Genomic DNA, 27,056 nt, shown 5'->3' with positions numbered 1-27,056 from the left:
CTCAAGATCAGTAACTTGTTAAGTGTGCGGAAAAGATCGAGTTGAAAATACATGATGTGAATTCCGTGGGTGCCTAAATAAACATAGCATTTTGGTATACACTCAGCCTGAGAGGAATGGCAGTTTCATGGTAGGAGTGGAGAACGAGGAAGAAATATTTATTGAATACAATTTCTCTCAATCAAGTATAGGCTTCAGATGTGTATGACACTATAAAGAGAATATGGACTTTGGGTCACTGGCTTTGAATCTTTTTTTTTTTTTTAAAGATTTATTTATTCATGCACACAACAACTGGGGTGTAGGCCAGAGGTACAGAAAGGTGAGAGGATTCACCAGAGACAGAGTGGGGAGCAGAATAGGCAGATAGACTGAAATACCTTGCTGAGGAGAGCAGTGGGCAAGACAGGAGAGGTCTGTTATGCCATGTGGGTCAGCCCCCTGGCTGGGGATTGAACTCATCCTGCAGTGGCTGGCAATAGCATCATAAGGCTGAAATTTAACCCCTTGTGCCACCAGACGGACCCCTGGCTTTCAATCTTGATTTGCTTGTACGACTTGGGTTAGCCTTTCCAAGTCTCCATCCATAGAATGCGAATCAAAACTTATACTGCAATTCTACTTTAGGATTACAGATGATTTATGAAAGGTTAAAAGACATATGATACCCAGCAGCTAATATTATTTAAAAGATCACAATTTCTTCAGAGCAGAAAATGAACCCTGTGGATCTTTGTATTCTTCATTGTGTTTAGCACAATGCCTGTCATAGATTAGGTATAATAAATCTTCATTCAGTGGAAGAAAAACCAAAAAATTTTATACAATGCTCTTGCCTTTTGCGCTAATTACCATCAGATGGAGGTTTTGCCTATTTGAGAGCTCCCCTGCTTACAGGCCAACTGAATACCACCTTTGACTTCAACTGCATCTCCAAGACAGAAGAACTACAATAGACATAAATTAGCTGTCTGGGGTCACACTCAGATCCCACCTAAACGTGGTTATACCTCTGGTTTTGGACTCAGTCCTGTATTCATTTCCCAGCGCCATCATGTCTGACAAGTGACTTTGGGAAAGTTTGTTACCTCTTTGAACTTAATTTCCTCATTCATAAATAATGACCTTAACAGTTGATGGGAAGATTAAAAAAGACAGCATATGTATGGTGCCAGACAAGTAATAGCAGTGCAAGATTTGAAACTGAATATATGACACCCAAGCTCAAGCTCCTTATATTACATTTGAATTCCAAAGGATTTTAAACTCCTTGAAGAAAGGAGCCATATCTTATTCAGAACTACTTTGCATATACTCGGTGTCCAGCATAACGCAGGCTGAAAGGAGACATGTTATCAGTAATTGTAGAGCTGAATTGCTTCCAACTGTTATCCACACTCTAAACAAGTCAGGAACATTTCTCCTGGGAAATGTGCCTTTGAACACAATGAACCATAATTGATCCACAAAACTATGGAATAACAAAGGATTTCTTTTCATTCTTAATATTATTAGACTGGTTGTTTGGAGGGAAAGCCATAAGTCATGTTATCTCTTCATCTTAATAAGATACTCGGCAGATTAAGCACTTAACATGTTTTTAGGTGCAAGTAATCAAAAACGCAAATCAAACTAGCTTCTAGAGTAAGTACATTTACTGGTTTACATGATAGAAACTATGAGTCAGGATTGGTTGATCCAACAGTTGATTCAATGAATAAGGTTCCAGGTCCTTTCTGTGTCTCTGTTCTAAAAACAGTGTTGGTTTCACCATAATGTAAATTGTCTACTAGTAGAAACAGGCTACACAAATGTTTCTTTTCATTTCTTGAAAGAGGAAGTGAAAGTGCATGACATTTCCAAGCACTGAATATGTTTCCCTTCATAATGTACCCACCCTTTAAACATTATGTGTATGAGTGGATTGCTATTCATCCATCGACTTAGCTGAGAACTCCTGGGAAAGCATATGGTATTATGACTGGAGTTGCAGTTAGTTCTTCAAATGTCATTGCTTCTACATAGGTGTGAGATGGAGTGAAATGAAGAAAGAATGATGGGGAACCAATCAATATGCCTTTACCAAGGTTATTATGTTCATAGAAAAGATGCAAAAGTTTGGTATGGGTAGTATAGTTGGGCTGATTAGTAGCTGATTAAATAGTTGCATAATTAACAAGCTAGAGAAAGAAATGATGTATCACATACTCCAGGAAACTTCCCCTTTTTCTCTGTCAGCCCAAACTTTTCTGTCCTGCTTTCATACCAAAATATGTATCATTTTATATGTATACAGCATGTTGATTATATATTCATGTAACTATCTTCCAACCCAACCATGATTACTGAAAACAGAAGCTTACCCATATGTATAGTCTCATCACATTGCACAGAACTTGACATGTGGTAAGAAGCTCAGTTTTCAAATACTAATAAACAAATAATGGACATATGTTTCAGAAAGGGAGATTTCAAATTCTCAAATGTTTAAAGAATAATTCCTAATGCTAAATTTATCACATGAATTACTGATGGTCTTCAATTACACTATAAAGAGGATGTTGTACTAAGACACCCTTAAATTCCTTTTGATCCTGGAATTCATTGTTTTTCAGTGATTCTGGTCACAATGTACACAGCCTGATGGTGGTCCAGATTTCTCACCCAGAAGTCAGGACTCCATGGCTCATGAGAACATGATAGAATCAACAGACTGCTTGGGAAAAATTTAGCCTTTTTTCTAAGACCATGAATTCTACAGAAGGAGTGCATTCCATTTTGAGTAGCATATGAATGACCAGGGTTGGCTGATTGTGATCTGGGACTTGGCATTTTGCCTCTTAGATGCCAAGACAACAAGAAATATGATTGAGGGAAAGTCAGGAGCCAATACTGTACCAGGGATAGGGAAGAAATTTTGTACAGCTAGAGTAGTCTTTAGCTCATTAAGAAAGACAATCAGGGCTCTCCCTGGTGGCACAACAGATTAAAGCACTGCACTATGAAGCTCACAGAAGCCACTGCAGCCTAAGTTCCATCCCTGGCCAGAGCTGGCCTGTATGGCATGGCAGACCTCTCCTGGCCGGCCCACTGCTCCCCTCAGCAGTGTGCTTCGTCAATCTGCCTGTTCAGTTCCCTACTCTGTCTCTGGTTCCCTGCTCTGGCACCCACTATAGCTCTGGCCTGTACCCCAGTTCTGCAAGTGTACATAAATAAATTTTAGAAAGAAAAGAAAGATCAAAAATGAGAATAAACAAAAGCAGAACACAGCAGACATACAATGTATACCTAGTGCTGGGTACTGTGTGGGCTTACTGATTAGGGCCATCATATATCTATGTATATATGGAGGCAAATTTCTGGCCTACAATAAAGTTTAGATTTTAGTTTGATATTTGTAACACATACACACACAATATTTAAGAGAAGTATAAACAATGCTAAAACAGCAAAGGGAGTGACCAGGTAATAGGACATCCAGGAATGTACTCGTATGTTCTATCACCTACCTAGTTTATCCTAAACCGTTTGCTTTCAATACTAACACTCTTTCCACCTTACTTCAACTTTTTTTTTTATTTATGCATGCAGAATTGTGGCATAAGCCAGAGGTACAGGGGTGGTGAGAGAATTCACCAGAGATAGAGAGGGGAGCAGAACAGGCTGATTGACCAAGTACACTGCTGAGGGGAGCAGCGGGTGGGTCAGGAGAGGTCTGCCACACCATGTGGTCGCCTCTGGGGCAGATGGGGATCAAACTCATGCGGAAGTGGCTTTAGCTTCTCAGTGCTGTGCTTTAACACACTGTGCCACCAGGAAGGGCCCCTACTTCAATTTTTTTTAAATTAATTAACTTTTTAATTTTCTTACATCATTGATCATTTTTGTACAATAGTTGATTTCCCCCATCAGGTATAGTCCACATTATAGTCCACATAATGTACCTCTGGCTTATGCCACAATTCTGCATGCATAAATAAATCAATCTTTAAAAAAAAAGTTGAAGTAAGGTGGAAACTCCATCATCATTTCACAAATGAAATGTACCGAAAATGTAAGGACATGATCCCACACTTTAAAAATTAGTTTAAGTTAAAAACTCACAAAATGTGCCCTTGTTTGTCTCTCTTCAGGATCAAGGGCAAATTTTGTTACTGACTGCACTTACCCTCAGCAGTGAACCCTCTCCCATTTCTCTCAGGAGCTGACTTGCTGTAGTCCTGAACTAGCCCCAGCAGCTTCCTGGACTTCTGTAAATTCAGGGACTCAGAAGGGGGAATGTAGGCTCGCTGTTGAAGAGAGAAGTTCAATACTCGAAATTAATCCAAACTAATGGCTGAACAACTCTTTCCTGCAAGGAGCTTTTCTGGATGATGGACCAAAATCATCGTGTGATAGCACATGGGTAACGAGGTGGTGGAAGTCAACAGGGATTACAGCTGAGATGAAAAAAAATGTACAAAGTGAAAAATGATATAAAATATATATGTATATATAAACCTTCACAGAAAAAAAAAGAAGGGAACCAATTATTAACAGAGACACATGCAATTATATAGTATATCACATGATCTTAAATACCACACAGAAAAATGAATGATCAATATGATAGGTAGAGTCTAGAAGAAAATAGGGGAACTGTGTCTATATGTAGGGGGAGAACATTTTGGTACTAGAAGTAATAAGTACAAATACTCTCAAGCAGGGGTTGCTTGACAGAACCAAGGAACCTCTATGCACAGAGATAAGGAGAAGGAGGTCAAGGAAGTCAGAGGAGATGAGGCCTGAAGTCTTAATGGCTCCAATAAGGTCTGGGTTATTCTCTGAATACACTGTGATGCTATTAGAGGATATTGTACAGAGGATTGGCATCGGTTTATGTTTTAATACAATTCCTCTGCCTGCTGTATAAAAAGACTATGTGGCCAGTGATAGAATATGGGATACAGTTGATACTATGATTTCCAGTATGGAAAATTAAATAAAGAACATCTATAGAAGAGAAAGAAAATACCTTAAAAGTACCTCTGTATTGTTAAAGTTGTTTATGATGTTGTTGCTGCTATTTGGGGGGTTGGAAAATTAGGGTAACAATATACTGTTCAGTTGGAGGGAAGTCAAATTTTGAAGATACATATATATTTACTTCATATACTACATGTGAACCATTTTTCTCTAGCTTTCTAAATATACCCCTGTCTTGCAGTTCCCCCCAAACCAATGTTTTCCAATTTTAGTTTCTTTAGGACTGTGCTTTTTTACTTTCACTTATTATTTTATGATTCCATGGGGACCCTGTGTGTTAATATGTTACTAGCTGCAGTAACAATCAGGTCTCAAATCTTGATGACTTGATACAGTAACAGCATATATCTCATGTGGATTAGTAGTGAACTCCTGATTACCCAGAGTCTAGACTGAGAGAAACTCCCAATCAACATTTGGATCCAAAATTCCTGAGGCAGGTAAAGGATATATGGAAAATTGTGTACTGATTTTAAAAACATTTGTTCAGAGGTCACCTGGGTTGCCATCCCAATTCACTCATATGAATTCATAGACACACCAAACCTCAAGGAGGCAGGAGAATGCAACTGTACCAGATATCTGGAAGAATGAGCAAAAAGTTGAATGGTTGTAATGACTCCCACCATCTGGCTTTCTATTTCTCATTAGAGCCCATATCTCTTCTGCTTTCAACTTTTCAATTTGTGCTTCCTCTTGTAGGTCTTCATTGTTTACCTTAATTAGAATTTGATGACTTTAAACTCATAGGTGGCACTCATAGGTCATTGCACATTTCCTTATATGTCTCGCTTTTTGTACAACTGGCATCTACACATTTTTTTAAACCCAGTTAACCTAGCCAGGAGATAGATCTAGAGAAGCCCTAGTGAACATATCTCACCCAAAGATAAAAAGCAGAGATGCTTGTTTCCCTTAGTCTCCTGCTGTTCTTTAATAACTCTTACTCCCTCCCTCCATATTTTCTCTGCTGCTTGAAGCCCAAACAAATGTCAGCTTTGTCATGTGCTTACTCAAAATGGAGAAGCAATAGCATCTAAGGTTTCATTGTGAGACTAATGTTAGCAAGTGTCATCTTGAGCAACAGTGATAGACTTCCAATCTGAAAGTACACCAAATCTATCCCAAGTAGTTTTGATTCTCCAAATCAGTATCTAAGATGTACATGAAACCTCCCTGTCACTGTTTCAAACTGATTTTCTTTCTTGGCATTTCTGAGACTTGTGACTCATAGTAATGGCAGGGAGAGGAAAGTGGAAAATGTCTAAAGTTCTACAAGTGGAACCATCTTTGCTGATTAACAATGATCTGATTTACTAAAACTAATGTCTTCTGTTAAGTGGCAGGTAGCGGACATTTCTCTTTTTTCTTCCATCAGTCCCCTGTAAGAAGACAACACATAACTGTGAAGAAGTAATAAAACAAATGCCTATATATAGATTGTAATTTTCTGGAGAAAAACAAGTTCAGGTTTTAAAATAGAGACTCCTCCATGAACCATGGGTAGAAGCTATCATTCATTTGTTCTATTAAGGAGATGGTTGCTTGCAAATGGGGCTTATTTTTCATTCTCTTCTGTCTCATACTACAGCCCAATCCTAGTTTTGGAAAACAGCTTCCTGCCAGCTACTCTTCTGGGTGATGGAACTTCACAGAGAACAAGGTAGACACAAAAATCTGCCTTCATGAAATATGATTCCCTATTAAGGGAGCCGGATTATTATTAACAAAGACACAGCACATATATAATGTGTCCCTTTAATACCGAGTTATCCCTGAGTAAAGTTTAGAAGGAAAGGGAAGTGAGGAAGCCATGAAGACATCTAGGGGAAGAATATTTTGGAACAGAGAATAATAACCACAAATAACCTCCAGCAAGAGTGTGCTACACAGAGCAGAGAAACACTTATGTTCAGAGGTAAGGAGAAGGGTGACAAGGATTAGGAAGATTTGAGGACCAGAACACATGACTTACAAGTCCAGAATTGTATAGGCAAGGTGTTAATAAAAATGGGTGGACAAACATTTGTTATCTCGCTTGCTTCCTCTTTCCAACAGGTGGCATTGTTGTTTTATAAATGACTTTAGAACCAGTAGTGCAGCTAAGGAAAGACCATCTGTTTTTTTTTGTTGTTGTTTCTCATTTATTTTTTATATGATTCTTCACTTTGTACATTTTTCCATCTCAGTTGTTTTTGTTTTTTAAGATCCCACCTATTGTTCATAGAATAGGACAGACTGAAAGAACAAATATTCTTCTCAGAAGCACTTTGTTTTTCACAATACATAGATGGTTCATGAGTCATTTCAACTCTAGAACATTAGCAAATGACAAAAAATAGCTTACTTGCCTCCTTTGATTCCTCTGCATGAACTGAAAAAGGCATTCTTTGGTTTTTCTTCATTTCTGATAGTGACCAATACAGACATAATACACATTGCTTGAATTTACACATTAACTCATTAAATCAGTTCTGTATCGAAAACAGTGACATTTACAGAACATGGGTTTCATGTTTATTAATCCAGGTTAGGAAATAAGACCCTAACTTTAGTGTCCAAGATTTTTGCAATCTTAATAAGATTATCTATATATACGTGTGTGTGTGTAAATCCCCCTATTGGTATTTTTGGAAAGATGGTTTTATGTGGGATAGTAAGATTTAAAAAACAAAAACTAACATTTGCTGAAAACTACCATATGTTAGACACTGTTTTCAACATTTATTTGTCATAGCAATCCTGTAGAGCAGGCCGTGTTATTATCCTGGTTTTACAGATGAAGAAACTGATGTGTAGGGGACTTAAGCAGTAAGAGGGCATCTTGCCTCCACTTACAGGCACTGAGTCGGTCTGACCACCTGCCTTGTGCCCCGTGTTTATGCCCTTTGCATACGTTATACCAGTTGACTTTCATGCCAACAATTTGAATTAAGTATTATGCATGTTTATGCTACTTATATATCCTGAAAGTGTTTAATTGCCTTTCTTAAGAAAACAGAAGTGCATTACTTCTCAAAACCTTGAAAAGAAGTAGAGATTTATGTAAATATGGATTTGTTAATTTACTTTAAACATGACTAAGCTCCAGAACACTTACAAATATAATGAGATTGTATATCTTTTCCTATAAAGTACATCAGTTACATTTTATTCAACATTTTAGTAGAACATTAAGAGTATATATATTTTGCAACTCTTCATTGCTTTTCCTTCAGAAGAAAAAAACTATTTTCAGCTCTGGGAAAAGTGGCCAGATGATTAATTAGGATTATTGAAGTTTTGCTCAATTTGATTTACTAATATACCACAAAACCTTTACAATAGGGAGATTATAATTATGTGTGTGTATAGTAGGATTCAAGTGAAAGGTATTATTTTTCTATCCTTCAAGAAGCAAGCAAAAAATACACAAATCCAATAATCTATAAACTTCCTTTGGCTGAAAGCAAATATGGAAAGCTTCAGTCTATAAAACAATAAAATTTCCAGGGGACAGGGAGTGGAAGTTGAGGGGAAATAACAAAACAACAAAACCAAAAACAAGAAAGGATAAACAAATGAAGTTGGTAAATTTGGGTATGGTTTGTTTTATAATCAGTGTTGGGTTAGCAAGAACATCTAAATATAATGATCTTATTTAGAAATTTCCCAAACCACTTTGACAGCTTGTTTTATGAACTTACATTTTTTCCTCATTGTTGAGGAATGGGATATTCTGGTTAATCTAATATTCCAGTTAATACTTGCCATGGATACTTATTAACTCAATACAGCTGAGTTTCAGGATTTCTAATTAGGCATCTGGTCACTTTACATGCAGACTGAAAAAAATTATTTTTAAAGGGAAGTGACTAAGTGTTATGAATATACATTTAAAATTTCTATTAAAATACTGGTAGAAATAATACAGGCATCCCTATGGCAAATTAGACCTGTAATAAATTGAAAGAATTCTATAGTTTATTCGTCTGAAATCAAATTAGTACCAAAATGTTTGCCCAAACCTCAAATCAGAGTTCAAAGAATGAAATGTTTTCTTGTGATTTCCATGCCTGTTTTCAAAGGGTTGGGATGCACTGTTTTTATATTTTTTTCCCTTTTTTAAAAGTGAAGAAAAAACTTGGTTGTTATTTTAGACTTACACTGCAGAGGGTTGGGAGTGGTTATCTGTTGCTCCCTAATTGCCTACATTGATTTTTGCATGTTTGTTAAGAGCCTCTATAGTTTTAATTATTCTATTTTTCAGTCAGAGAGAAATAGTTATCAGGGAAACCAAAATACAAAATATTGCTTTAATGTTTTTCAGTATTCTCTGATCTTTGGAAAAACCCAAAATGCAAGCCTAGTTTTATTTTCCACCTTTAGGAATAGCCTCTTAAGGTTTCTAGATAGTTCATAAGACAAATTCTGCATTCCCAGAGCAAAATGTGGTGGGAGGAAAAAAAAGGAGTTTTGAGTGAATTTCAACAGTGGTCTGTTGAAAAATCAGAAAGAATGCTGATACCCCAAAGCTGTATGGTGTGGGGGTTCATCATTCTAACACTGCTGATTGGGAGGAGATACTATTTACAAACTTTATGGGATGTCACTTGAGTAAATAGTGTTATGCTTTTTGAAAAGTGCACTCTTGGACTTCACAATTTCAACTCAGAATTTATCTTAAGGAAATTCATTGATATTAGTGCAGGGATGTCTGTACAAGGATATTCAATGCAATGTGGTCTATCATAACTAAGATTTCAAAATAACCTGGTGTTATCAATAACCTGGGATTGATTTTCAAGAGCACTTGGGAGCCTCTGGGGTACTGGGTATGTCTTCTGTCAAGCTGGGTGGTGGGTACCAAGTGTGTAACGTGTCCAAAATAATTGAGCTGTGTATTAAAATTTGTGAATCTTGTATAAATAAAAATAATCAGGGATAGGGTCAATATGCTATTTCCATTCATATCACAAAATACCATATAATGATTAAAGAGGAAGATATTTATTAACATGGAGAATGTTCATGGCATACTGAGTGACAAAAAAGAGACTATAAATGGTGATACTTCTGTAGGAGGAAATATGAATATATGTAAGTGTGCATAACTAAATACAAATAATCAAAACATCTATATACTAAAATTCTAACAATGGTTTTACTTAGAATGGGTTATAGATTATTTTGTATTCTCATACTTATTTACTATGCTTTCTGAATATATGTATGTATTTATCTATACCTGTGTGTGCATATATATGTATATACAAACATACGTAGAAAACTAAAATAAAGTTATCTTTGTTTTACACACACACCCCACACACCAAAGTAAAACAAAAACAAACTCCTAGAGATAATAACCATTATCTAATTGTTGGTTATCTAATTCTCCCATCAATTACTTTAACTTTTCACTTACTGCACATTTGCATGCACTGTATAGAAGAGGCACTAGACTCCTGATTCCTCCATCTTTTCAACATTCTGCCTTTCTTCTCCTTTTCTTTCCCCTTCATTTCCATTGCCTTTATTCAAAACCATGTGAGCTTTTTCTCCCTTAGGCATCTAACCTCCATTTCCTTCTTTCCCTTTTCAATCCTATTTACTTTTTACTTATTCAACCTGAACTTTGTCTTTACCTCTAGAATAAATCTCTCTCATAAAATCACGAGCCAACTCCTAATTGAAAAATCCAATAATCTTATATAAGGGCATACTTTAAAAAATATCTTCTATTTTTCCCTCAGATGTGTACATCATTTCACATAGCTGTAATTGTAGCATAGAATACTGTTATTCTCCACACTTCCACAACATACCCATTACTTCCACCATCACCCTGAACATTTGTATGATTTTATTTACTGATTTGGGTGTTTGGAGTTATTCTGTATTTTTCTAGAGTCCACTGGTGGTAAAGGGACTACAGACAAATATTACTTGGGTAAAGTCTGGTATAAAGAAAGTACATGGTGTCCAGGTTCAGGGGGACCTCAGGCTGCATCCTAGCATTTACCTCTTCCAAGTGGGTAACCAACCATGAGAGGAAGCTAATTCCTTCCAGCATCTTCATTGTAAATGGGAGCACATGATCCTTCATGAGCTTGTTGCAAGCATTAAATTAAATGACAGCATAAACCTAACAATTCCATTACAAGGTGTTTACCCAAAGAAATGAAAATATATGTCCACAAAAACTTACCTGTGAAAATTCATAGTAGCTTCATTGTTAATAGTTTAAAACTCAAAATGGCCTCTTGCCTATTAATAAGAAAATGGAAAACCACACTGATAGATTCACTCGATGGACAATTTCTCAATGATGAAAAGGAACAAAGTATTGATAGACACAGATGGCACAGAGGAATAATCTTAACAGATGGCAAGTCAAAAAGCCAGATATGAAAAAAATGCAGTATGATTCCATTTATATGATGTTATATATTATGCAAAAATGACCCCAACCAAAAATAAGCCTCTGAAATCTCTCAAACACCTATCCCATCTTTCCCAAATTGAATATACAATAGTGGTCCCAATAGCCACAGCATATAGCTTAAGTGTATAGAAGACTATTCCACCAAGCTGTGTAATTACGCTCTGATATTCACACAATGCCCAAATCAACCTATGATACAATTCTCAGCAGATAGCCCTGTCACTAATTGATACATGATTGTTCAATTCACAGAAAAGGAAAGGTAGATTCATAGACATGATATGTCACAGCTCACACAACTAGAACATAAGGAGAGTCAGCACTAATGAGTCCTGGTTTTGAGGGTTTTGTTTGTTTGCTTGCTTTTTAAGATTTACACAGAACTGGGGTACAGGCTAGAGATGCAGGGGAGGTGAGAGTATTCACCAGAGACAGAGTGGGGAGCAGAAAAAGTTGACTGATGAAGTACACTGCTGAGGGGAGCAGCGGGCGAAACAGGAGAGGTCTGCTGAGCCATGTGGGTTATCTCTGGGGTGGGGGATGGAACTTGTACTGAAACAGCTGTGGCTAGCTTGAGTGCTGGGTCCAAACCTGTTGCACCACCAGGGAGGGCCTGTTTTTGAGTTTTTAATCACTTCATAGGTGATAAATCAGCAGCCCCTCTGCCCTGGGCCTGCACAACAACCAATATTTACACATCTATATTGTTTTCACATATGGCTATTTTCTTGGAGCCTTAGTAACATGATGCCCATTTTTTTTTATATGAAAGCGTTCCAGGCAGGCTAAGTGACCATATTGTGACACTTTTCAGGGAAGAAAGCCTATGTCTTTGGTCTTCTGCCTTTAGAGCTAATGACTTATTTGTTTAGTCTTCATTGAGTGCCTCCTATGTGTCCAGCATTGTGACGAGGACAACAAATATAAAAACAGATGAGGCATGGCCCTCATTCTTAAGGAACTCACTGTCTAATAGGGGGAAACAGCAAATAAGCCATAATTACGGGGGCAGTAGTGAGCCCGTATTTTTAGTGAGCAAGTCCTCAGGATTCTTACAGGGAATTTAGGACAGAGGCCTGGCTTGACAGAACTATTAAGGTTCTGGTAGCAGGACTCCATCTTTGCACACCAGCCTTTGTCAACAGCAGTAAGCATTTTAATAGGTGTGACAAGTAAAATGTAACCAAGCTGCTATTGAAGCAAAGAGGGAATTGATTACCAGGTGAAAAAACCATTCTTTTCATGGTTTCAATATCTTCCAATGTTTTCTCAAATGTCTTCCCACTGTCCTGGTCAAGGAACCACACTTGTCTCCTTGTACAACTTCCTCTGCCAAGCTGCTGTTGGATTTAGAGAAGGAAATGTATATCTTTGATGGGGTAAGGAAAGAAAAACTTGAGAATTATGAAATAATGGTAAAAAGGATACAGTTTGCATAGTGAAAAAAAAAAAGAAAGGATGAGAAAAAAAGCAAAGTAACAGTTTCACAAAAATCCTTTTTGGATAGCAGCCAGACAGTCCGGGTCAACTACAGCCTTGGAGGCCAGGCTTCGTGACTATTTTGGGATTTCCAAGCGGGAAAGCCACAGGGACGAAGCACAGCTGAATAAGAGGAAGCCAAGAGTTTCATCAGCAAAGACTTCATCTTGACTTGTTTTGCAGGGAAACAAAGGTGCAGAGGCCTGTGCTCTCCCTCTGGGATGTGTTGAATATTCAAAAATATTAATTTTGGAACAACAGTGCCTAGAATTTTGAAAACAAGCTAAGTAAGCCAGTGCTATAGCTGATTGGGTTGGCAGAAAGTCCCTGTGAATCCCCTGGGGATGCCCATTCCAAGTCCCTACAGCACTTCAACAGAAAACCAAAATGACACATACCGACCAGGAAACACTCACTCAGCCAGATGGACTGAGCCCTCTGGGTACCCCCAAATGTCTAACATGAACGAGAATTTACCATTTGGGGAGAGCTCAGGATTTTAATAATTGCAAAGGAAATAAAAGCCTTATTTGAGTGTCCATAAACCTTTTGCTACAATTTTACAGTATCATGTTTTCCTTCTTGCAGACGGCCCTTCCAGCACCATACCATAATGCGACACTGTTTTACACATTGATGCCTCTTATTCCTGCCCCCAAATGCCAGATTTAATCCTGCTGCTTAGTAACCCATTCTGATGATCACTAGTGCTATTTAGATTTATTTCTCGATCCTCCCAATTCAAAGATTGTCTGACCAAGATTCAATTCCCTTATCATCTTCTGTTGAATATCTTCTCATTATAAGGCATAAATGTGTAAAAAGCAGTAATGTTACAGGGAAGGCCAGAGTGGACTGGGCCACTTGTCTTTGGGGCCTCACCCACGCGGCCCCTTTCCTGCAGGTACACACAAAAGGGTCAATAACGGGTTTATTTACAAAAAGGGTAAAGGAATAGGAAACAACCCAGGGAAAGAGAGCGGGATACAAAGTAACTGGAATACCTTAGGCTAGGCTGACTGAACATACCAAGTCATGCGGTCTGGAGAGCTGCTTCCCAAGCGAGCCAGCAAGAGAGCGGGAGAGGCAATCACGCTCTATTTATCCCCCCAAATGTCCCAGAATTCCTTCCTGCTAGTTCCGCCATTGGGTCCTTGCATTTCTCCCCTGGTACTGCTGGGAGTTGTAGTTTCCAATCACTGGAGTAGGGTGTAGGGTCCAGAAAGCTGGAGTAGCGAGGTGGAGTCCATAAGACTCTGCAGAGTACCTTTAGGACATCCTTCCCCTTAACAGTAACAGTGCAATTTATTCTTTCCCTTAGAGACATATTTTAAATTCCATAATCAATGCAATCACTGGGCTATCTCCCAGTGGCATTTTGGGAACCAAGGCCGATGAGAGGGCGTCTGGAAGTAGAAGGCATCTTCCTCTCATTCATATTGGACACAGAGGTAGTTAATATCTCTGTTCTTAGTAAATTCAGTTTTACTTTAATTCTACATCAGTTCCATCCTAATTCAATTCAATTCAAATACACTAAATATTTTTGTCACCCAGGTTAGATTTATTAACCTATGAAATACAATTACACAGGAAGAAAAGATATGTGTTTGTGTTTTGATGTATTTACTTCCAGTTTTGGCTTATATCACTCAAGATTGTAGAAAATGTCAAATTTCCACTAGTTGATTTGTAAATTCTAAGGAAAGTGGGATAATTACACAATAAAGTAAACCAGTAAATACTTATGGTAGTTGGTGATGTATATGACTATACTCATGGTAAGATTCTTACAACTTTTTCATATGTTTAAAGTTTTTTTTTAACAAAAAATGGGGGTCTATTATTGTTGTGACCATTACTGGAGAAAAATATGTGTCCCCCAACTCTTCTTTTAGAATAAATTTTTCAAACTGGAGTTTTAAAATCAAAAGTACAAGTATTTCAAAATTTTTAGTATTTAGATGAAAATACTTCTCCAAATGTTTGTTCCAAGTTTTGCTTTCACTAGTAGGATACCTGCCTGTTAAAATAACACTTGTTTTTTAAGATTTATTTATTTATTCATACAGAACTGGGGTACAGGTCAGAGGTACAGGGATGGTGAGAGCTTCACCAGAGACAGAGTAGAGAGCAGAACAGGCAGATCAATGAAGTACACTGCTGAAGGGAGTAGCAGGCAAGACAGGAGAAGTCTGCCGCACCACGTGAATCACCTCCTGGGCTGGGGATTGAACTCACATTGAAGCGGCTGCGGCTAGCTTGCAGTGCTGCGTCCTAACCCATTGTGCCACCAGGGGGTGCCTGAAGTAACTCTTTTAAGATTTATGAAGAACCCTAAGAAATTGTGACTTATATACAGTGAAATTCATATATCTTAAATACATAGCTCAATGAGTTAGTATAAATGTATACACCTGTGTAACCAACATCACTAACAAGATATACATTTCCATTATTGCAGAGAATGGTTCCTTCCTGCCTCCACCCCCTTTCAGGCAAACACTGTGCTGATCTCTTTCTACAAAGACTAGACTTGTCTTTTCTAGTCTGTCTTTTTTTTTTTTTTTTTTTTTTTTAAAGATTTATTTATTCATACAGAACTGGGGAACAGGCCAGAGGCTCAGGGGCGGTGAGAGGCTTCACCAGAGACAGAGTGGGGAGCAGAACAGGCAGATCGATGAAGTACACTGCTGAGGGGAGCAGCGGGCGGGTCAGGAGAGGTCTGGCTCGCCATGTGGTCTCCTCCGGGGCAGGCGGGAGGCGGGAATCGAACTCATGTGGAAGTGGCCTCAGATTCTCAGTGCTGTGCTTTAACCCGCTGCGCCACCAGGGAGGGCCTCTAGTTTGTCTTTTAAAAGGAGCAATACAGTGTATATTCATAAGTCTGTCTTTTGCTTAGCATGCTGTAAAGACTCAACCATGGTGTTGCAGGAATTTGATCTTTGTTGCTAAGTAGTATTTCATTGTATCTGCTCATTAACTCTTGTTAAATGCTCTCATGAAACAGCATTTAAAATTTTAAAAATATATGTAATTCAATATATTTTTATACCATTCATATGAAAAAGTAAGCTGTGTGTATTTGACTAAGGTCTTTCTAAGATAACAGCTGTGCAAAAACAAATAGATAGCATGTGTGTGTGGGAGGAGGGGAGAATCCTCCCACAGGTCAGAGGAAAGACACTTGCCAGAGGGTGAAATTACAGGTATATACTACAGGTTGGACCTGTTTAAGACACGGATAGCACTCAAAACTGTACTTATCAAAAGCGTAGTTTTCTTGAAAACATATAAATGAACTACAAGAATTAAAGTGATCTCAGGCCAATTTTGACTTTTTCTGGCATATATTTTGAAGAGTGTAAGAGAATTTCCCATGAGAAAAAAGTCTATTTTATCTTCTCTCAACAACTTAATTAATTGGCAGTGAATTCTATTTTTAATTCTCATGGAATTAGGTTTTTTATAAGAAATGAAAGACATCCAGTTAAAAAAAATCACAAAATAGTATCCCAGAATTCTAGAACTGAAAGGAACCCTTGAAGTCATCTAGCTCAAATTCCTTATTGTACAATTAAAGAAAATTAGGTCCAGAGAGATTACATGATTTGTCAAAGGTCCCACAGCTGGTTCAGCCAGACCTGGGGCCAGAGTTTTGGCCTCCTGGGGCCCAGCCCATTTTCCATTGTTACTCCACCACCTTGCCTTTTCATGAGTAGAGACCAGGTGGCCTTCTATAACTCAGGTCCTTTGGACTGTGAGCTGTTTTCTAAGGCACAGGGGATTCATCAACTCCAAAGTGGGAGTATGTTCTCCTCTCTGACTGTTCAGCCCTCTTACCTTTCAGACTTTCAACTCCGAAGCCATAATTTCCCCATACTCTGCTATGTGTGTGCTTCAAGTTTGGGTCATTCTGCATGTCTTCACCTTGAACTTAAATAGCTTTGTAAGAATGTGTCAAACTCAACATCTATTAAGCATAAGGATTTTAAATTTTATTTTTGAAAAGTTCAGGTTTTTATAGGTGCTGCAATTATTTTGAATGTTCACAATATTCACAGAAGGTAATAAGCTTGTAACTCAGCAGAGGCAGCGAAAGGTCATCTCCAATGAGGTAATCCTTTCCACACTAGAGGAAGAGGAGGGAACCTGCCACAAAGGCTCCTCACATGCTCCGTAGGTATGTTACTTAAGACTGAAGTAATCCTTTTTTCATTTATGACTTCTTGTGCCTTAGGAACTTTCCCCATTCTGTAACCTCTGGGAGCTCTCTTCTACTAACTTGCTAGGTGAATTCAAGAGTCATTTAATAAAGCCAATTAGATCTTTATTTTTTCTTAAAGGGACTTATTAAATATGCGTTTTATGCCAATGAAACCAAACTTAAAGATACTGTCAGAAATATGTAACATTCCAAATGGAATAAAGAATGGTAAAACTGGTGAAAGGCAAAGGCTGGTATCCATATCAGATAAACATAAGGCAGGCAGGAAGGGAAATTATATCATTCACATGAAGCTTTGGATTAATCTCAAGCTTTTAGGTGAAGCAAGCTTATTGCTAATGGGAAAATCCTGGGTGCCTACTGGAACACTGACCTATCCCTGGCTTTGTGTTTTGCAATATTCTTGGGTAAGGGCTTAGCAACTCCTCTTTTGTGGTGGAAGAGTGAGATGTGATAGAAATTGTCAGACTCCTAAAGTAGGTAGTGATCTTCTGTATTATCTGTTCAGATATTATACCTAGAAGCCATGATTCTCCATGTAGAGAAAGTAGTAGGGAGCACTGATTATTTCATTCCTTCAAGCAAGCATAAAATTTCACTAGCTGAACACAGGTCTGTTATATGTAAGCCACGCGCAGTCATAGCCACAAGCACATAGTCCACAGAAAACAAGACATGATGCTTATTACTAAGCACCTTTGGTTGTTTTCAAGTATACTTTCTGTTTTGCCAAGAGCACAAAGCCTGAGGCAAATTAAAAAGGAAGATCTTTTATTCACTCGATATTTTTTCAACAAACTATGAAAAAACAGCTACTATTTGCAGAGCTGAACATTTCTGCCCAATACACTGTTGGAAATTCTGCTTGAAAATCATTGTTTTAGAAGAAAATATCTCCCCAAAAGCCATGGATTCTTCTGTATCCTCCTTTATTGCTCTATTCTGCACTTCAGACTTGTCAGGGTCTTTCTACTATTTTCTGTGTAAATTATTATTTAATAATTTTCTTTGCAATAAGATATCAATTGTCATTCAGGCAGAAGGTTTATTTATTCCAAAGAGAGTTCTTTTTGTTTATGGGGATAGATCACTTTCAGTCAAAGGACTTAATTTGTAGGTGTCAATGAGAAAAGGAAGTAGCCAATTACCATCGGGAGAGTCAAGAATTGAAGAGCGGTGAGGGTTGAGGGTAGAGGGCAAAGAGGAGAAGCAGTATCTACCGTGAAGTTACTTAGACTAGTGTTTTCTTATGTAACCAATTCCATGTGATTTGATTATACATTTGGCTCATTTGTTACTATTTATATTGCATCTTGGGTTTACCCCACACCCCAACACCTCAGTCATTTTTTTTATAGCAGTATAATTGACATATAACAGTATATTAGTTTCAGGTGTTCAAAATAATGATTCGATATTTATATATATTGTGAAATGATTGCTACAATACATCTAGTTAACATCTGTCACCATACATAGTTATAATTTTTCCCCATGATTAAAACTTTTAAGATACTGTCTTAGAACAAATTTGTAGTACAGTATTAGTAACTCAAGTGATTGTACTGTATATTCCATCCCTGTGAATTATTTATTTTATAACTGGACATTTGCATCTTTGACCCCCTTAACCCATTTTATCTAACCCTTCAACCCCTCCATCACTATAATTATTTATTTATGTTGGGGGTATCTGAAACATTACTACAGTTCTAAAAGTCAGAAATAAACAAAAAGATGTTCCCGAAGAAGTTTAACTGATGATGTACAACTCATACATATTTTATCTCAGTCATTTTTTCATATTTTCTCTGGATATTATTTCACTCCATATTAATGTTTAATATTTGTCTTTCTCCCCCAGCATTTCAGGTGGATTTTAGAAGAGAACCCTAGATAAAGATATGGTTAAAGATAGATATATAAAGGATTTATACACATATTAACAGAAATCATTGCCATTTCAGAATGCTCTACTCAGCCATGTAAACACAAAACAATCCTTCTATAGACTGTTGATGGAATTAAGTCAGGTGGGAACTCTGTTAGTGGAAGGATAGAGGGAGGCTACTGAGAACTGTTCCTCACACTCCCTTCAACTGCACACTGTGTCTTTGGGTTTGAGGATCCTGGGGAACCACAATCACCAGCTGAGAGGTCGTTGCTCCTGGCAGATTTTCCATCCTCTGAGAAGCCTGAGGCTGTGTCAAGCGCCTTCCCTTTCCAGGTTTGTGCAGCACCACATATACAAGGCAGCATCTCCCTTCTTCCTTCTTGTGTCCCTTGTACTTCAAACTCTTGTTCTCCATCAGAGAGTGCCTTATTTATATTGGCTGCCATACATTCTGAGAAAAACCAAAACATAAAAGTCAAAAGCTTGAACTGTCTTCTTTAAAATGACTCTTCTTTAAAATGACTCATATTCTTTCCTTTCCCTCCAAATTGCTGCTGAAAAATATCCAAGTGTAACGTTAGTACAGTACTTCAATGCAATGCATAAATTAGTTAGTGCACATGGGTTAACACTCCATGGAGTCGACTTGACAAGGGGACTACAGAAGCCTTGGGGCAAGGGCTGCCTCTTCTACCTGAGCACACCCAAAGGGCCCTACAGCAGTGTCTAATTTGGAGAACATCCATATTAACTGTCTTTTAAAAAAATTATTGTCAGTTATTTACATTTCTATATAATCTTGAGGTTACATATTTATACCTCATGTGTGCACATGCTTCACTCACCCTCCACCAAACTTCTTGTGCTAATGTTCATTCTCCTCTACAATTTTTCAGAGGAATCTAAGAGTTATTTTTACTATGCATTATTACTGTTAAGGGGAAAGGATGTCCTGAAGGACTCTACCTCTTCTCCAGTTTCCTGAACTCCACTCCCTACTCCAATGATTGGAAACTACAACTCCCAGCAATACCAAGGAGAGAACTGTGAGGACCCAAGGGTTGAGATAAGCAGGCGTTCTGGGACTTTTCAGAGATATAACGGAGCAATGTGGGACACTCTCTCTTTCTGGACTGCCGTGGTTCTCTCTGGACTATGTGGCTCTCTGGACTGTGGGGCGCTCTCCGGACTGTGTAGCTGGTGGCTCTCAGTGTGTTACTGGAGTTCTAAGTCAGTGGAGCTGGAAGGGTGGTCTAGTTAATTTGTATCTCTCTCTCTTTCCCTGAGTTGTTCCTTTTCCCCTTTTGTAAATGAACCCATTATTGACCCTTTTTGTGTGTCTGCTGTATAATTGAATTTTAAGTGTGTGGGGTGAGGACCCACAGACAGGCAACCCAGTTCACATTGGATTGCCCCGTAACATTACCAGTAATGTTCATTGCTTATTTATTTTCTACAGATAAGGGATACCATTCGGTAGTGACTTTTATCTTTTTTCATAGCTGAGTAGTGTTCTATTGATTATATATTCTACAATTTCTTTAATTGTCATAGGGCCCTTGGGTAGGTCCCAATGACTTGGCGATTGCAGACAGTGCTGCCATGGGCATAGGAAGGCATCAATCTTTTCATATTAGCCTTTTTAATATATTCTTTGGGGTGGTATCTGGCAGTAATATTGCCAGATCCCACATTAAACTTTCTTCCTTCTCAACTCTTCCCAATCCTCTCTTAATGTTTGGAACCACTTTCCCAAATAATTACCTACACATAAGACTTTATCTCAGACTCTGCTGATGGAAACGTTCTTCCTAAAAAAAAAGTCCTTAGATTATAGAAATGTAATTTGTTTAGTTATTTTTGTTTGTTTTTCACCTCTGTAAATGTTTTCCTTTCTTCACATTTTTCTCTGTTGTATTTATTGAGATGCCTCAAGCCTGTCCTGAATTTTCAAACAAATTTTCTCATTCCAAATGATTAAGTCTTTGCAATGATATCATTTGTCTCTTTTATTTCTTTCTGGAGTTTTGCCAGCCTCCTTTTCACTACTCTTGATAGGTTTTGGTCTTTGAATTCTTTTTTCTCCTGTCTATATCCATTCTGTTAAATTTTCAAGGGATCAAAATGCATGTAAAGGAAATTAATTTTATGATGTATGTACTTCATAAGATTTACTTTTATTTACCCTCCTTAAAAAAAAGCATTGTTTTGTCTATGCTCAGTTCCATGCTAGTTTCTTTCTGACTAGCTGTCATTTTTAATAGGTTAACAATTTGTTCAAGGAAGAATGGTACAAATGAGAGATGTAGTCTGTATTTTCATTTCCCTGAGGGGCTCCCTCGGCTTGTTTTCAACATTTGAATGCACAGTGTGGCTTGCAGAAAAGCCATTTATATCCTTGCACTCTCATGATTTCTCTTCCCTCTCCTCTTTTGTACCTTTAGTGCCTCTCTTTGCCAGAAAAGCAAATGGTAACAATAATTACTTTCATTGTGTTATTTTGTGGTATTGACTGGGCATCTTAAGAGCCAATCAATTTTCCAAGGCCCCAGTCAAAACTAAATCCTAATGTCCCTTGCTATACTTAAAAGACTACATGGAAATGCTCAGTTGTTCAAATTGTCCTTAACCAATAATGTCAGCATTACCTGTGAGCTTGCTACAAGTCCAGCTTTCCAATCATCAGTTGTTGAATAAGAAACCCCGGCGGTAGAATGCAATAATTATCAATGCCTTACAAAACTTAACTAATTATCAAGGCTACCAAAAGGAGAGGGTGGGTTTGGGGATAAAGCAGGGTGGAGCATGTTGAGACCACATATTTGTAGAGGTGGGAGAACCTCTATTGCTAAAACATACACAATTTTGTAAATAAATGTCACCAGGGACTTCCCCACTGCTGCCCCTAACTGTGTACGTCATTGATCAGCCTGTTCTTCTCCCCACTCTGTCTGTGTTGAATTCTCTCATGGCCCCCAAACTTCGGGCCTGTACCCCAGTACTATATGCATAATTAATAAAATTTTTAAAAGAAGTAAATGTTACCTGAAAAAATATTTTTTTTTAAAAAGGAACTCCTTAATTGATTTGGATGCATGCTACAGTTTTGAGGACCATTGAAGCCAAGACAAGGACTAAGATTTGTTTTAACTTTTAGCATGTTCTCTCTTTTTGGCCCAAATTACACAGATTTGGGGATTTACAACTGTGGTTTAAGGTTGTGATTCTCTCTTTGTCATAAGAAACTAGAGGGTTTTTTTTTCTTTTTAAACCTGTTTTTAGTGTGATTCAAGGGTTTAAAAAATAAATTTAAGCCCCAATTTATAACTGGAATTCTGAGCCTCTGATCTGAAAGACAAGTTGTCCATAAAAGGACGGGGCCAACTTAGGGGTTGGAGACCCGGTTCAGCTCCCAGGTCTGTATCTGATTAGCTTATGACCTCTGTGGAGCCACTTGACCTCATCAGCTTCTTTGAGAAGGCAAACTCCAAGCCTTTGAGTAACAGAAGTCTTCCTTGAGTTTTTTTTCCTTAGCTCAAGTTTAAGTGCCTCAAGTGATAGGTTTCTGTTTCCTTTCCTATGACATGTCATCACTAGGGAGAGCTCATTGCCACAGCTTTGAAGCCTGAACTATTCCTAGTTGCAATTTAGATTCATTCTTGTTCAGAGACAGTGACTTTTATCCTCCAAGTTAAGACAATTTATTCCAAATTTCAGGTCTTCAGCAAAAGCTAGAAGCCTGGGCAGGGCTTGCTTTCCACATTCTCCACAACTCTGCTTCTCTGGGTTCAGGGAGTACAGAAGGTAAACATGCCAGCACAGGGTCCCAGCATAACACCATAAAATGTGTGTGTTATTTCAGACTGATATTCCATGGTCAATTGAGCTCATCACACTCCTTCTTCTTGGCTGTATAATTATTGTTGCCAATTTACAGTAGCTCTTGGACAAGTTGTGGCACCCAGAAGACTCCTCCCCTCTAATCATTTCAAGGACCTCTGTTTCCAACTTCTAAATGGGTTCATTTATTCTTTCATTTTCTTGGTCATTTATTGTCTAGGAAAGTGCAACGTCAAGTGTTTCAGCTGGCTAATCCACATTGGTTGTTATCAACTGGTGATGAAAGAAGTTCAGACACAGAGAGTAAGCCTACAGAAATCCGCAGAACAATTTGACATTTTCATGGCAATCAAGTTGATGGCCAGTGGTGTGGGCTCATGGAGTGGGAATAAGCCAGTTGGGAATTGTCTAAAATTGTGGTATCCCTGCCTGTCAAGACTGGTTGAAAAATTTGGGGGACACAATACAAAATAAAAATGTGAGTCCCTTGCTCAAAAAATATTAAGCATTTGAGATGGCAGCTGTAGAGCATTAAACCAAACTGCACAAATGCACAGTTCACATGCCCATAAACTGGAACTGCATGTACTATAATGTGTACACAACCATGTAGGTAGATTTGTTACCTCTAAAAAAGGTGTAAAAATCTGAGAAAATGTGGACATTTTCAAAATTTTTAGTTCCCCTGTTTTTCATTTTTTTTTTTACCTTTCTTGGTTAATTAGGATTGTTAAAACTTTTTTTTTTTTTTTTTTTACTTTTTTTTTTCTTTTTTTTTTTTCGTTTGCTTTTCAGGAAAAAAAACATACTTTTTGAGGATAAATGTGAGAATACAGGAAGCTATTTGAAAAAATTCAAAAGTGAGATAATTTGTATTAGTTTGACAAAGATTCATCTCCTTCATATATTGGTTTCCATTACTAGTCCTAATTAAAGGTGAACTGTGTTATTACAGATGTGATGAATGAGCAGTGAGGTAGTTGTGGTAAAGTGACATCACCTGAAGACCTGAAGGGGTAGGTGTCTAAAGTACAATAAAGATGTAAACCAATGTTCACTAAATAAACAAATTATAAAAGAATTACTTTGTCTCAGGTTTGATTTATGCAAATCTGTGTAAGAGAATGTTCTTCTGGCACCGTTGTAATGGCAGAAAAACATTCTGCATTATGTGTGAGGTTATAAAACTTGCAACTGAAAGTAAACCGATGCAATAATTACTTCATCAAGAAAATTTTGCTGTGAAAAATGTGTCCACTGAACTAAACAGTGGACTTAGGGACCTAGTAAAAACTGTGAAATATTTAGAAATTAATGTGTTAAATGTGAGATTATTCTCTTTATTATAATGATCATAGAGAAACAGATAAATAGCTTACTATATGCTGAATCTGGTAGTTGTCAATGGGAAAAGTTCTCTGGGGACTATTTCAAATATGACCTCTTAGTATTCTTATAAGATTAGAAGCCAATTTGTTTCCACATTTTAAAATATGTCAATTGAAAAATAAGGTTTTATATGTCTGCTATCTACATTTCTAATGATCTCAATATTTCCATGCATGGATAGGTTGCAAGTTTTACAAAAGCATATAAAATTGAAGGGCAAGAAATGAAAGATAAAAGCTTGGAAGAACAGTGCTACTAAGGATTATTATGGTATTTATGTTATTTCACAATACCTACTAATGAAATAATGTTAATATTGCTGATTTGCAAAAAGCTACAGGCCCAGTGCCATCAAATTGAATGGAATTTTGGACTTTACTTTCCAACAAAAGAAGATCCAAGATTAGGAAATTCAAGGGCCTGGAATTTTTTCCTTCTTTGAAAGATGATTTAAATTTAAGTGGAAATTTTAAGATAGATTGTTGAAATGAACTACTGATGGACTGGATTTTGAAAATTCAGCAATACTTTCTCATTTTGGATAAAAGATAAAAATGACTATCCTGAGACTGCTGAAATCACTTTAAAAATTTTTCCAATCCTGTCAACATAGCTCTGAGGATCTGGTTTCTCTACTCTGAGTATTAGAAAAACAAAACAGTCAGATAATTTAAATGCATGTTATCCTATGGGAATAATATCAGTCCAACCATAACTTGATAAGTTAACAAGGAAAAAGCAAGTCCATTCACTACACTAAAAACATTAAATATTGATATACATGGGATTGTTTCAATGTGTGAATATGGCATTTAATTGAAAGAAAGCCTATTTTCTCTTAACTTACCATTTAGTTATAATTGCAAATGAACAAAAATATAAGCATATTAGAAACTTAACCACTATATATCATTGACATCTGCTTATAATTTTATAATTACTACTTTCCCTATGTTATGTTCATTCTACTTATGAAAAGTGAAAGTAATGTATGTCAACTGGCTCCAATAGTAAAATAATTTAGTATTTATTTTTAATCTATTTCTTATTCTATTTTATTAATGGTTAATCTGCTAATTATTAATAATTAATCTGATGGACTATAACAAAAAGCCATTGAGAAATTTTAATTTTTAATTAAAAAATAAAATTTCCCAAAATTCTTTAAAAATTGGCATTGAGAGGAAGCTCTAGTTCCTCCCTTCTCTGCACCTTGAACAAAGAGGAGCTTTAACTCAGACAGAACAAAGAGACAGGTGGGAGATATTACCATTTGCCTAGAAATTGAACCTCCTTCTGTAGTTTTTGAGGACAAATTCCTAATTTTATTCTAAGAGACAGTGTGTGGAGGTGAAAGCACTATAGTTACTACCCTCCCTTGAAACACTGGGTGGCCATGAAATGTAAATAGAAATTATGTGGCAGGAATTCTGGGAATACTCCTAAGCATAGATGGAGACAGTAGGCAAGTGATTCTGTTGGCTGTTTCCTGCCTGGAATGAAGAGTGGGGCCTTAGAAGACATCTTGGAACAAGAGCTGGTCTTGAAGATAATAACCACCTTTTAAAGATTCTGAAACAAGAATGTGGGAGGAGTTCATGTCTCTGATGACTAGGATTAATATATTATCCGCCTCTTAAACCAGCAGTGTTTCAAGTGTCATGAGATTACTATGATAATTTAAATCATATACTTTTGAAATACTTATTTCTTGACCTATAAATTTATCTTAGTTTACTGATGAAACTAAAAGTTCAATTCAAAAATGTTTTTGGAAAAGTGAATTTCTTTCTAATAGAAAATTTATATGCTATACATAAACTAAAACTAAAAATTCTTTGATCCTCTGACTATTAAAAAATAAACAATTCCCAGCAAATATTCAATTTCCTATCCCTATCTGCTGCTCATACTGCGATACTGATTTTTTTCTGCAATAGTTTTCCATCTGATGAAAATATTTTTATTTTTTTCATAAAATTGCCTGCAGTCTTCCTTAACGTTTTCTTCATTTTATCAAATTAATGATTAAAGTATGAGAGTGTTGACACTTCCAGATGACTCATAACTGTAACCTGTTTTAGTGAATAGATAGTTTCAAGCAAGTCTTCACCTTCTTTCAACACAAACTTTTACAGGACAAAAGACATTAAATAAGTTCTTCCTAGTCATTATTATTTGGAATGTTAAGTATAGAAATTAGATTTGTCCAAACAAAGAGAGATGAAATTCTAAATATTGGAGAGAATGGGGAGATAGGAATCCTCAAAACTACATTAAGCATTCAAGATCACTGCTGTGGCCCATCTGGACAGCAACCTGACAGGACACCGCAGACAACTGGCCAGCACCTCCACCATCACACAGCACTGCCCAGCTGTGTCTGCTAAATTACCTCATCCACCTTAATAAGAGCAGGTGCTGAAGATGTTCTTTACTTTTATTTGTGATGGTGAATGTACGATGGAGAAAAATTTAGAGGTAATCTGGGTGTCTTTACCAAGAGAATGGCCAGTAAATTGTGTTAAATGCAAACCATGCAGCATTCAGAAGCAACTGAATAGATGCATACAAAGTCACATAAGCAAATATTAAGGAGATGCCTTAATGAAAAAAAGATAAAAAGCAGATAAAAAGCATGCTTTACATACATATACACATATATGTGCATCCACATATATGTATATATTGTATATATGTACATATACATAGATATACATCCACATATATGTATATATTGTATATATGTATATATACATATATATACACATACA

General features: G+C 37.1%; 1 protein-coding gene across 1 annotated transcript in view; it reads right to left on the bottom strand.

Moving 5' to 3' along the window:
* MROH9 (maestro heat-like repeat family member 9) overlaps positions 1-19,929 on the bottom strand; it is a 96,998-nt gene extending 77,069 nt beyond the window's left edge. Inside the window, exons 1-3 of the mRNA XM_004688118.1 lie at positions 19,899-19,929; positions 19,248-19,504; positions 4,169-4,289 (exon numbers count right to left, since the gene is read on the bottom strand). Of these exons, the coding sequence (XP_004688175.1) occupies positions 4,169-4,289; positions 19,248-19,504; positions 19,899-19,929 (409 nt within the window). The remainder of the gene's footprint in view (positions 1-4,168; positions 4,290-19,247; positions 19,505-19,898) is intronic.
* Between the last annotated feature and the right edge of the window lie 7,127 nt (positions 19,930-27,056).

This window comes from Condylura cristata, unplaced genomic scaffold (assembly GCF_000260355.1).
Source record: "Condylura cristata isolate star-nosed mole 26May11 unplaced genomic scaffold, ConCri1.0 scaffold00024, whole genome shotgun sequence".
In the NCBI taxonomy this organism is placed as follows: domain Eukaryota; kingdom Metazoa; phylum Chordata; class Mammalia; order Eulipotyphla; family Talpidae; genus Condylura; species Condylura cristata.
This window is presented reverse-complemented; position numbering and strand designations above follow the sequence as displayed.